The sequence below is a fragment of the Nelumbo lutea genome, chromosome 1, assembly GCF_056320005.1.
Source record: "Nelumbo lutea isolate HS-2025 chromosome 1, American lotus-T2T, whole genome shotgun sequence".
NCBI lineage: Eukaryota > Viridiplantae > Streptophyta > Magnoliopsida > Proteales > Nelumbonaceae > Nelumbo > Nelumbo lutea.
Window position 1 is genome coordinate 82,387,689 of NC_142684.1, and position 13,814 is coordinate 82,401,502.

The window sequence follows — 13,814 nt, forward strand, 5'->3', positions numbered from 1 at the left end:
AACTGGGGTATGCGAATTAAAATGTGTTAAAATCATCCAGGGCCCAGGCACACACCAAACCCAATATATGCAGGAAATCGGGACTCATGCAAATTAATTACAAGTGCACGTTGGCACACACCAAACCCAACCCTGTGCAAGAAATCCGGACTCCTGAAATCAGTTTCTTATTAATTAATTTTTGATGATAACAAGAGTAACAAGGGAAGTAGGTTGAATGAATCATTGATAAAATTTACATCTAGCCTTAATCTTTTTGTTTTTATTTTTTAACTTGACAATGTTTAAACTAAAACTTAAACTTTCAAATAAAATCAGTAAAACATATCTAAAATACTAATAATACAATAAAACAAATAATACAAAGTAATAAAATTTAAGAACTAATTAAAAATATTATTATAATCATAAATAATACTTTCATATGGTCATTATAAGGTTTACTAATTAATTATGTTAATTTTATGAATCATAAAGTAATAATATTTAATTTCAATTTTAAAATGATTAACATAATAGAAAATTCAAAATAAATTACTGCTTTTGATAAAACAATAATAATTGTTAAAATTAATATTATATTATTATACTTAATGTATAATAACAAATTCAAAAATTATTACAAATTTTCAGGAGTGATAAACCTAGCATCATATCATAACTTAAATTATGCATCAATAACAATTTATTAATAAAAGCAAAAATTATTAATTTAACCCAATTTACATTCTATTTTAAAATAATAAAAAATAAACACAACCAGACATGTTGAGTACGGATTTGCCTTCACCTTACCCAAGCCACTCATTTTGCCACATCATTGAGCTCTTAGCGTCTGGCCATATCACCCATCCTCCTATTTCACTGTCATAATAAATATTAATTTATTATTATATGAAATTAATGATATATTTATCTAAAATAATTATTTATTTTTAGATTTGATTTGGCTGTGTATTCAATAGTAATGAGACTACGATTTCGTAATGTGTTTTGTATGAATTCTGGACATTTGCAGTCCTCACAATACTGACTCCGTATATATTGATGCCATTTGGGACCGCTTAAGTCTTTAATCTGGTCAATGCTTGCTTTTGAAGCAAAAAAAGTTGAAATAGATTGAACGGGTATTGCACCGACTGAATCCGGTTTCGAAACAGTGATATCGTCTACCAAGAGAAATTTAAGGTCGAAGGAGGGAGAAGAAGAGGGAGAGAGATGGGGTTTTGGGATGCAGTGAACTCAACGACTGATAAAATCAAAAGAAATGTCCCCAACACCATTTCCGTCACAAACTCCGTTAGTTCAGTGGCGGATACTATCAAGCAAAACATCCCCGATATGACAACCGTTGCGAACGCCGTGAACAAGATCGATGACACAGTAAGAGTCAAAGGAGTTCAACAGCTGAAAGAAAACCTTCCCGACTCAGAAAACTGGAAGGAGATCGGCCGTTCTGTGAAAGACGTGGTTGATGGACCTGCCGGCGAAGAGGTGTCCAAACTCTTTCCAGGTCCGCTAGCTTTTCCGTTCTGTTTTTTTCCATCGGTCTCTTATTTTCATTGCTTGCAGTTGGATTAATCATTCCCAGGTAGTGTGTTTGATCTTTTGGGCACCCCGTGCCTTCTCTGTTCTGATTATGGAATCGGATGAAATTGATTAGTCCTGTTTTTGGTAGGAGGAGGTTCAGCTTATAGGATTTATAAAGGGTTGAATCCAAAGCGGGATGAAGTGAAGGATCTTAAGCAAGAAGTAAAGGCTATGAGAGCAGAAATTGAGAAACTGAAGAAAGATCGGGCACCTCGTTTGGACGCGGAAGAAGGATTCAAGATCACAGATTTCTTTGGTGATCAGTTCTGTTAGAAGCGGGTTCTTGTAAATGACTACTTCCTATTTGACTTGAGTGCCCTGACTCCTGAGTATGTTCATGAATCATGAAACTAGGATCTTTTAAAGTTTAAATTTATTAGAAATCTAGAATCATGATAAATTGTACGGAGACTGGAGATATGGACAAATTCTTCGTCATTGTTTAGTGTTCGTGGGTGTTATATTTAAGCTTCAAAATTCCTGTGAATTGTGAATCAGACCCCAATTTTTGCCACAGGTTTCAGTTAGCTTGGCTTCGAGCAATCTCTGCAACACCATTTGTAGGGTTCATTAGCACGAGTCGGTCTTCTAACTCGTTAAGAGCTCAACTGAATAACTCGGAAACTTTAAGATGTTTCCCGGATTGTTCCAATAGCCGACTGACTGCTCACTGCTCATACTGCTTCATGCTTTAAAGTTGGTTTTGGATTTGAACTATGAAAGAGGAAAGTGGCATTACAAAGATGATTTAAGACCTAAGAAGAAAAAAATTCTTAAGCTGTGTTTGGTCTGATAGAAAATATGGAAAAAACAGAAACTCGAGGAAAACTCACAAAATTTGTCAAAGAACTTTCCCCTCAAATCTTTTGTTTCTCTCTTATTTTCATTTTCTGTCAAACCAAACATAGCCTTAACTCTTAATCCAGTTATTTGGAGAAAGGCACCATCCAGCGGTAGTGGGGATTGAGCAACAACACCGTACGCCAACTTGTTTGGTGTGGCGCCTCTCAGAAGGAGAAATATAAAGAAAAAGAAAAACCCACCTCCAACCCCACTCAAACTAACGTAATAGTTAAGGTTTTGGTTAGAGTAGTTACCAGAGATATTTTTTAGGTAAGAACCATTTTTTATCAAAAGTGAAGAAAGAAAATGATCCTGTTTTTTATTTTTAATTGTCACTCTTCCTTTTTTTTACTTTTTTTTTCATTTATTTAGGTTTTTATATTTTTTCTTTGAGACTAGTTAGTATTTCTTTTCCTGTTTCATAAACTTAAATTGCTTTTTGGAATTAAAAAAAAAGTATAAAGGTATTTTCCATCCAAGGGTATAACTTGGCATCCAATCCGATGCTAGTTTTGGCACAGGTTGGGCCAGAATTTTCGGGTTGCAGGCTAGGACTAATCTAAAAAAATTGAGGCTAACATAAATACGGGTCAAGCTTGTTTTCGGGCTTATGCGTTGGGTAATCTAAGTTTGCCCAATCTAATACATACACACATATGCACACACAATTTATATATATTTCATATATTCTACTTTTTTATAGGTCATAAGGTAATATCTATATCTATACTATTTTAAAAAGCACGAATAACCTCAAGAATATTTTTGGAATTTTTTGAGGACAAAATTTGCCCCTATATATTTAAATTTATTGATAAAAGTGAGGGCAAATAGGGTAATTGGTTATTGATACTAAATGAGTTGAAAAAAATGTCATTTTAAGATATTCAATACATTCAATTACCTCTCATTAAATCCAATATTTAAGATATTAATTTGCATTCACCTTCATTCAATCATATATATAAGTTATTTTTTCTCATTATTAAATTCTATTAATTAAATCCATACATTATAAATTAACATTTCTAATAACATAAAAAGATTATACTTTTAAAATCTACCTAAAAATAGTATTTTCATCTAGGTGGAGGTAAGAAATTAAACCATTTTGGGTCAAATGAGCCAATCCATGTTGCCATAATTAAATAATAAAATTTAAAAATAGATAATTGAGGTAAGAAATTAAACCATTTTGGGTCAAATGGTAGAAATTAAAAAATGGAGCATTTTTAACATCATATATTCAACATATTAAACAATAATAAGTATGATAAATAAGAAATATTTTTTATTAATAATGGAAATGGAATGTAAAATTTAAAACCAATTGGAAATAAAATTATTTTCCTATTCTCTCTCATTGAGTCTCATATCTAAGGTATATTCTCTCATTAAATACTATTTTTAAGATATATTTATCTCATCATTAAATTCTATTAATTAAATCCACAACATTAATTTTAATAGTATAAAAATAAACATTTTGAAAAGTAATTTGAAAACAAAACCATTTTATTCCCTTCTAGTGATGGGTAAGCAGTTCAACCATTTAGGTTCAAATGGGTTAATGAATAATGTCATAATTAAATAATAAAATTAAAATAAATAAAATAAATAATACGAAAAAAAAAAAAGAATTGGGCATATCTCTAATACTGTATATTCATTATATAAAGCAAAAATAAATATATAATGTAAGAAGTATTTTTATTAATGATGAAAATGGAATGCTAAATTTAAAATCAACCTAGAAATGAAATGATGTCATTGTCAAATAACAAAATTTGTAAAAATAGAAAATACAAAGAACCACAAAAAGTAAAAAATAGAGAAATTTTTTGGCACATATATTTACTATTATATATTTATAAAAAATAAATACATCTCTAATATTATTCATTCATTTTATTAAATAAAAATAAGTATTATACATAAGAAATAATTTTATCATTGATGAAAATGTAATACAAAATTTAACATCACCCTACAATTCAAACTATTTTTCTTTTTGGGTGGTGGATTATTGGTTTAGGTCAAATGGAATAATCAATGATATAATAGTTAAATAGTAAATCTTTAAAATGTAATAAAACAATAACTGATCCGAAAGCAAATCTTTTTCTTATCTAGATGGTGGGTAAATGATCCAACTTTTCAAAAAAACTCATGATATCATAATTGAATAATAAATATTTAAAAAATTGAACACAAAATGATAAAGTAGAGAGTTGTGCTGAATAATAAATATTTAAATAATTGTTATCATAATTTAAATTTTTCACATGCAATGCACATGTACATTTATTACAAGCATTTAAGTTTATTTTTAATCATATTGTTATTTTTGTTAATTTTCATTTTCTATATTAACTATGATGACTCTGGATCTCATATCCACAAGAACTCTACCCACTTCTCACAAATAACATTGCAGCCACACATGGAGAACACCTCATACTCCTACATAGTATTATGCACGAGTAAATGTTCCTAATGCACAGTGTTAGTGTGTTGTGGGTGGATGTGGGTAAGGTTCCGGAGTCAACTATGACGTATCTAAAATTCAAATAATTAATATGAAAAACTTTTCACGTGCAACACGTGTTTAATTACTAGTAGATGGTTATGTAAATATGTATACATAAAATTTTTTAAACTCATCCTAAGCACAACCTAAGTTTTTTTTTTTAAGTTCAGGTTAGGCTTGGGTTGATTAATTTGGGCATAACCTTAGGTTGGGCCAAGCCCAAGCTTGAGCTTTATAGGTTGGGCCTATGTTGACATTCAACCCGACCCAACCTGCTCAAGTTGCACTTGTATCTAAGGATGGCAGTGGGGTAGGTTCGAGGCGGGGATTATATTCCTCGTCCCAACCCTGATTTTGAAATTAATCCATGTCCCCGACCTTGATCCCCATTAAGGATAAAAGTTATCTTCCATCCTTGAACCCCGATGAAGATGGGTTCCTATAGGGACCCAAATCCCCAAAATTTGTTAACTAACAATATTTTTAAAAAATAATTTTACTTAAAATAAAAGAAAATTTTAAAATATAAATAATACTTTAAATATATTTTGATAATATATATATAATTGGAGACTTCATTCCCCATCTCCATCCCTGCCCTGCCATATGAATCCCCAACCCCGACCCAAGATTGGGTATTCGATGGGAATAAGGAAAATTGCCATCCTTACCTCCTGTATCCCCATCCACTCCGGACTTTGAAGGTTGATCAAACCATACCTTCTAGTCATTAGAAGTTTTCATAAACAGGGCCATTAAGGCGTCATTCACTTGTTTGGTATCATTGCCATTTTGTGTTCATCAATACAAATTGTCATTTCTACTTACAATGGATGTTTCATCTATAAACACCAATGATCAATAGCATGCATGCATTTTCCTAGTTGAAGTGTCTATCTTATATGATATGACAAGACACATTTCTCAAAATTTGCATTAACTAACACCAAATGTTGTAGCCTTGTAGGTAAAAATGATAATGATTCCTAACAACACCTAAATGAGCAGGTTTTTAAGATTTTTACGAAAACACCTAAAATCTACAAGCCTTAGAGTGGATTCTACATTTTCCTTGGCAGCAACCTGGTCTCTTGGTCTTCCGACAACAAGAAAAAGACCATCTCTAGGTCTAGCACTGAGAGAGAATACCACAATCTTACATCCACACAATTGAGACACTTTGGATTCAATCTTTACTCCATGAGATTGGCTTTCCCCTTCCATCACCTCCTCCTACCTTACTTTGCGACAACATTTATAACAAATCCAATTCTTCTTTTTCGATCAAAGCATATTGAAATTGACATTCACTCTGTCCGAGATTTCGTTGTCAGGAAGAAGCTTCAAGTTCATCATGTCAACTCTGTAGAACAACTGGCCGATGGTTTCACTAAAGGGGTAGATCACGCCTTTGACAAATTTGCATTGCTTCGTTCCAAGTTAAACATGACATGCCCATGTATAACTTGAGGGGTAGATCACGCCTCTGTTTCCATATCTTAGTTGGCTCTCTCTATTTCCGGATCGTACCTGGCTCTTATCCATTATTTGTGGTTAGAGTTGTAATTGGACTCCACGTTCTTGTATTTAAATACTTATGCTTCCAATATAAATTGTGTTTTCTTCTTCTTCTCTTAAACATATCTTTTAAGACCCACAGTTTAAACAAAGAGTTTTGATATGGTCGACAAGATGTTTACACTGCCAAGGAGTTTCCATATTCCTATCCTGCAAAGCTGATATACTAAACCGAGTAATAATAAATGATCGAATGATTCCTTGCTTTTTCCTTGGCCACCAAAGTACTTTGCAGATTGCCTTTAATTTCAATTCCTCCGCAAACCATGAGAATCAAAACACCCCCCTCTAATCCAAGAAAAACAATTTCATGAAAAAAGAAGAAGCAAACTATACCATTCTATTGTTTATAGTTATGCCATCACTAAAAATAAGAACTTTAACCCAATCGAGAAATGTCAAAACATTTGAAGTTCTATGATTCACCAAATGCTCCTTTGAAAGGTGTTCACATTGCCTACCTGATAATCATTGAACTGTTGAACAATAAAATTTTTAGGTTGAATTACCCATTCGGCAGTAAACTTTTTATTGCTAAAGATCCTCAAATTTCTAGCAAACTGAAGTAAGCAACCTTCGCTACCCATTAATTAGTGTCAATTCATAGCAAAATCGATTGGTTATTAAGGATCCTTACTAATTTCCAAATTCGTCTTTGCTACAATTGATTCTAAATACCGGAATTTAAAAGTTGTGGAACGGGTCTCTCTCAATTCTTCTCCAATTCCATTTTTGCCCTAATCTAAATTTGGATTTTTGTATTGTTAGTGGTATGTAAATAAATGTGGCATAAATACAAATGTTAAAATGGGAGAGTTGAAAAATTAGAAAGGATAGGATTAAAAATGAAATTATCTGTAGGCAGGGGTGGAGCCAGAAATTTGTTATAAGGGGGGCCAAAACATAAATGAAGTATGCATGGACCCATAGGGGGGGGGTACCATTCAGATGGAGAATGGGGAAAGGAAAAATTTTACAGGGAAATCTGTTTTTCAATGGGGAGTTTCTGAACCATAGGGGGGCCATGGCTCACCTGGGTCCCCCTATGGTTACATTATATTTTACATCTTACTAGTTTAATTTGTCCAAATTGAACGATTAAACCACTGACTCGAAAACTGAAAGCCAAAGCGGTTCCATTTTTGGGTCAGTTTTTAAAACCTTGATTTTATTCAAAAGAAAGTTTCACAATCTTATTTATATTTTGAATAGTAGTGTAAATATAGAATTTTAGATGTGTTCACAAATTTCTATAATCTTTTTTTTTGTATTTTTGTGTGTAAAAATAATTTTAATATATTACATTATATTTTACATCTTACTAGTTTAATTTGTCCAAATTGGACGATTAAACCACTGACTCGAAAACTGAAAGCCAAAGCGGTTCCATTTTTGGGTCAGTTTTTAAAACCTTGATTTTATTCAAAAGAAAGTTCCACAATCTTATTTATATTTTGAATAGTAGTATAAATATAGAATTTTAGATGTGTTCACAAATTTCTATAATCTTTTTTTTTGTATTTTTGTGTGTAAAAATAATTTTAATATATTACATTTACTTTTTGTTTAGTATAATAAATACATGATATTATACATGTGCCTGAATGTTTTTTTGGCAAAATTTATGTATTTTTATATTTTATTAATTTTTATTATTTATTTTTGACATTAAAGGTTAATACATTTAACCAAAAGTTCAACTATTGATTATTAATTTTTATATTTCATTTTTTGTTAGTTATAAATTATGTATTTTATTTTCATTATCAATAAAAAATAATTCTTGTTTATTATACCTTTTTTTTTTAATTTGATTAATAAAAATATCATTAATGTGTCTATTTTTGTACACATTTTTTGTAAATTTTTATATTTATTTTTATTTTAAAAATTTTATTACCTAACTATGACTTCATAGGTTAACCAATTTGATATGAATGGTTGAATTGCTTACCCACCACTTGAATAAAGAACGGTTTTGTTTTTGAGGCAGTTTTAGAATATATGGGTTTATATTTTTAAAAATATTGACATTGATCTATTTAATAGAATTTATTAGTGAAAATTTAAAATACAGAATTTAATAAGAGAATATGAGATTTAATACCTTAATTATAAGACTTAAGAAGGGATTAGATGAGGTGGAAAGTAATGATTGAAGTTATATTTTAAACCCTTACAATTAGAGATGGATTTAATACACAAATATGGCCATTATAATAGTCAATAAAGCTAACATTAAAATTATAATAAAATGACTTTTACACCCTTTTTCAAACAAAGAAATAAAGTATAATTTTAGTCCAAAAAGATTTTCACACTTTCTACCAAAAAAAAGTTTCACACTACATTCACACATTTATATATTGTATAGATAGATATATTTATTTATAATGTATAAATAAATAAATAAACAACTATGATATGTGAAAAACAACTAACCAATAAACTAGAATCATAAATTTGACAATTCGTTTTTTTTTTTTTGAAAATGCATAAACCCGTAATACCAATAATGATTCAGGTGTTATTTATCATGAGTAGGTTTTGATCGGTTAAAACTCTTTCTATACCATATATTTCCCGTATCATAGATTTTTCCATTATAAATATAAAAAACCAAAGAACTAAACCGATTGAAAATCAAATCGATGAATCAATTAATCGATCGGTTTTAAATCATGATTTCCCAAAAACCCGTAATACCGGGTCGGTTTGAACAATGGACACACTTGGATTTGGCCTTCAATCCGATAAACATAAACAGTTCAGATCCTAGTGATCTTAGTCAGATTCTCAAATAAAGTGTGTTGTGTGAAATGGTGATATCCTCATACAATCCTCTCGACTTAGCCAAACAGAAAAAGATACATCATCCACCGGTACGCATTTGATCCCTTGCTCCCTGGATCTCATCTGTGCCTTTTTGGGTTTTCCTTGTGTTGAGCCAATATCCATATACGGAAAAACGTGGATTTCCGCCCAGAAACTTCTCTACCAAATTCAACAGACAACAGCCTTCCGGGCATGACACATCACCATGGGCACGGGTATGGGTTTCCATGGCCATGGCCCATGGGTACAAGGGCTATGAGCCTATGACGTGTTGTGCCCAACAACTTTCCCAACAGCCAAAATAGAGGGAAGGGTAACATTGTCATTTTGCGTCCTCTGGCGTTTGCCCTTCTCTCTTCTCCCCCTCCGTATCAGCCCTCGACGTTGTGTAGGACTTTCTCTCTTCTCTCCGTCTCGTTGTTCCTCTAGAAACTAGAATCCTTCAACTTCGACTGCATCTAGCGATGGTGGCATGGACGGCAGCTGCTCGTCAAGCCGCGTCTCTGAATCGGATTTCTACGCCAACTCCTGCGGTTCAAGCTGCTAAGCTAATCCAGCGGCGTGGTCTTGCAGCTGGTGGAGGTAAAGATCTCATATATCTATCATGGATGATGGATCCCCATTTTTTTTCTCCTGAATTTCGAGTATTTTTTTTGCTTAGATTTATCTCCCCACAAGATCTCAATCATAAATTTAGGAAAAAGAAGAAAAATCAGAGCTTGCAAAATTTTACTTTTGCAGGGTTCCCTCGAGGAAATTTATTTTTTTATGAGTAGTTACTTCGGGTAGGAATCTTTAGTGATGGATTTTTTCTTTAGTTAAAATCTGTTTGGTATAATATCTCCGCTCCAAACCCTCCTTCCCCTTTCGAGCTATCCTACAGTTTGTTAGTCCATCCGAGGTTATACCATATTTACTCTGACTCTCTGAGATTATTCCCTTGATGTTGATACACCTTAGATGCACTGTATATAGGTTAGTTGCTTGATATTTAAGCTGGTAAGGAAACTCTTAAGACGACAACAAGTGGTAGCCTGTTGAAAGTTCAGCTGGGGGTTTTCACTTTGTTCATCAATGTGGATAATAAAAGAGGGGAATGGTGACCTTGATCAATGCTAGGCTACCCAAAATTTAAGGATTAGTGTTCAACGCCCTTTTGTGAATGCTATGGAATTTGGTATGTAAAAGAAACGTGAAACAGCAAAATTTAATTCTAAGTGTAGTCACAGTGGAGTTAAGAGATTCTTTTTGTTCTGTGGTAGGACCTATTTGTTTGTCTTTGTTATCAAAATGGGAGAAATAGCAATTTTGTAGTCATGATTCTAAAGAACATAGGGTCTTGGATGGGGTAATTTTTCTGATATTGGTCTTCCATTTCGTCTTCTTTCTTAAATGATGATTTTGAATTTGTCTTTGGCAATACTTCATATTTGACTTAGCTGATAATACATGCTTCTTTGCCAATATTTTATTTTTGATAATACATGATTATTAATAAATATGCTTTTGTAGAACCTACACTTTCTTTGTCATTTGTGAACATGCTTATCTGTTCTGTTGCAGATCATCATGGACCTCCAAAGGTGAACTTCTGGCAGGACCCAATGAACCCATCTAAATGGAAAGAAGAGCATGTAAGTCTTCTCTTGTATTTACAAAAATAGTTTTTGTATAGTATAAAAGACCATATACAAAGGTAAGGTATTGTGTTAAGTCAAAATGGAGTAAATACAGAGCATTAGATTAGCCATGTACATCAAGGGACCGTACAGGAACTTATATGGCATGGGAAAAAAATAATACTGAAAAGGAAAATAGAATAATATTACAACTGGGCTATGTGAAACCCCGGGTGCCTTCCCCAAGAAGTTTATTATGAAAATATTCATCCAGGCATACATGATGACTTTCTTATATACATGACAATAAATCCTGGAGAAAAAGTTAGCAATCCTGTTCAGTTTGTCTACAATAAACTGATAGTGATAGGAATTTTACTAGATGCTTATTTAATGGTTCCAAACCAAAACCTCAGAAATACCAACCAAAAAAGAATAAAAAAACAAACATTGGGAATTGGGTAGTTAACCTTTGTTTGTTGACTGGTTAAATTAGTCGCTCCAATGACCTTGCTAATTTCTACTTAAAACTTTGGCAGTTCTGGATGTTAGAATCTCATTTTTTGCATCTTTTTGTCCCATTTTTTGACATTAACAAAAACTTCTATTGCCTTTTGAAAAAATACCTTTTGTCTCTTAATGAGTGAATAGTCATCCCAATTTGTCTGTGCAAAAAAAAGCCAATCCAATTATTTGACGTTCTTTAATATAATGAAGTAATGAACCATATTAGGCATTTGGACCGACTGACTCACTTGAAATATGAAAAGAGCTGATATTGTACATTCTCCTTTTAGTGATCTTAGTGTAACTGTAGTGACCCAGTCTTTATGAGCAGCTCTTATTTTTTGTAGTTTGTGATCGTCTCTTTATCTGGATGGGGTTTGCTTTTCTATGGAGGTTACAAGTTCTTTACTGGAGGCAAGAAAGACAAGAAAGAAGAGGTATCTTTAACTGTATTGTCATCTCTTTTTATGATTACTTTTGAAATATCAGCAATTTAGCAATCGATGATTTCTATGCTCGTCTAGCTTATAAATGTTTCTATGTCAGCTACACCATAGCAATGTGACAAGTAATCTGTTTCCATAGCTTTATGCATACACCGGTGTTGGCATTCCAAGGAATTTCTTTAGTTTATGTTTTCTTCATGAAAATTGCCATTTGGTTGTGCATGCGTATTGTTGCATTCTTTTTGAACAGATGGTTTACTTTAGTTTGACACTAGGCATGACCCCCCGTACTAAGTACGGGCTAGTATTTTAATATATTTTTTACTCATGTATGCTTATCATTTTTGTTTAAGAGGTTAAATTAAGTTTTATTTTTATAGAGATGAAAAACAGTTATTTAGTTCTTTATTTAACTACCCTCACTTTTTAAAGAGTGGTTTGACACATGGGTAAGCTTGAAGCCTCCTAATTGAAAGTGGAGTTAACTACTCTCAACTTTTTTAGAGTGATTTGAATTCTATTTTTAAATAATGGGAGCAAACCACTTTTGAAATGCTATTTCTTGAATGGAAGCCACATGTCTGAACAGGGAGGGGGCTCTAGTCTGACCACATTAACCTACAAATTCTTGTCTGACAATCTTTGATGGTCCCATGATGAGTTAGTTAGCCAACTAATCAGAGCAATACAAATATTTCACTGGATCTATTGATGAGTTAATCCCATGATGAGCTATAATCCATTGAATGCCGTGGACAAGTGTAACATGGGGATGATTGGGATTATCCTTTCAACGCACTTTATTATGGTACTTAGTGTGACCGGTACCCAGATACCGTATCCGTTCATTAACATGTGTTACATTAATGAAATTGCATTAGTACAAGTATACTTGAAGGGATTTGTCTTCTTCAAGGGGCTTTCTCTGTAATATTTGGGATTCTTCCTTCTATTTTATAGTACAATATGCATGCTTTTCAAAAACAATTTAAATTAATGAAATTGCATGGTCTATTCTATATGCTGATTAATTCTCTCTTTGCAGAAAACCGTAGAGGCATCACATTAGACTTGATGGGAACTTCATTTTGTCCTCTCCCGAAGCACCTGGGAATAAAGTATTTGTGAGAACTTTGCCATGTTTAGAAGAATTGATATTTTTCATATCTTTTTTTTTTTTTATCAAACGAGACACTTTATCTGTACATGACTTTCATGAGTTTCTGTGATAAAATGCCGAGAACCTTTTCTTTGCATCTCTTTAAATCCGGTAAACCAATACAAAGCTTTTTGTGTTATACCTAGGTGTTAAAATTCATCATATGACTGAGTTTGGGTCTTGTTTGAATGGAATGAAGGGTTGGTTTGTAGTGGCTTTTGTATTTCTTCTAAGTTTTGCTGCCTGAAAGATCAAGGAGCTTTCATTTAGCCTTGGGAAGCCGAGGGCCCCGTTGCCTGTTTTTACTTATCCTTGGCACTTGGGGAAGATTACTGGCCTTGCTTGACATTAGGCCCTCTCCTGTTGAAAATAATGCAATAAAGATGTGAAGTTCACATCTGTTGTTGCTATTACTTCCTCCGACCCTCTGATTAAAAGCGGACACGCGTGAAAAATGGTTAGTGCTGTTATTCACAAGTATAGAAACTTACACACTTTGCTTGTTTGCCAGTCAGTATTGAGGTGTTGGAACGCTCTTTTTTGTTTTTCGTTTGAGCGTTTTCATTGTTTGCCCACCACAAAATGCAGTCCACTTATTATAAACACCAGATTAATACCCAGAGTAAAGTGCTTGTGTACCTTTTCTTGTGTTTACAGTATATATACTCATCAATATCATGACAGCCTCGTTAAACAGCAAATATAAT

The 13,814-nt window shown here is 32.6% G+C and overlaps 2 protein-coding genes across 3 annotated transcripts; both read left to right on the forward strand.

Moving 5' to 3' along the window:
• The first annotated feature begins 1,070 nt into the window (after window positions 1-1,070).
• On the forward strand, window positions 1,071-2,077 carry LOC148875728 (uncharacterized). The gene is made up of 2 exons (XM_088976954.1): window positions 1,071-1,513; window positions 1,679-2,077. Exons 1-2 carry the CDS (start codon window positions 1,219-1,221, stop codon window positions 1,861-1,863), a joined length of 480 nt encoding a protein of 159 aa, XP_088833080.1. The 5' UTR covers window positions 1,071-1,218; the 3' UTR covers window positions 1,864-2,077.
• Window positions 2,078-9,756: 7,679 nt separating this feature from the next.
• LOC148875729 (uncharacterized) lies at window positions 9,757-13,204 on the forward strand. Of its 2 annotated transcripts, none has more exons than XM_088965195.1 (4): window positions 9,757-9,958; window positions 10,940-11,010; window positions 11,834-11,939; window positions 12,994-13,204. In XM_088965195.1, the coding sequence occupies exons 1-4, from the start codon at window positions 9,841-9,843 to the stop codon at window positions 13,074-13,076; spliced, it is 378 nt and encodes a 125-aa protein (XP_088821321.1). In that variant the 5' UTR covers window positions 9,757-9,840; the 3' UTR covers window positions 13,077-13,204. The 2 variants fall into 2 exon arrangements, with proteins under 2 accessions (XP_088821321.1, XP_088821322.1); XM_088965196.1 differs by having other exon boundaries at window positions 11,850-11,939.
• Window positions 13,205-13,814: the final 610 nt, after the last annotated feature.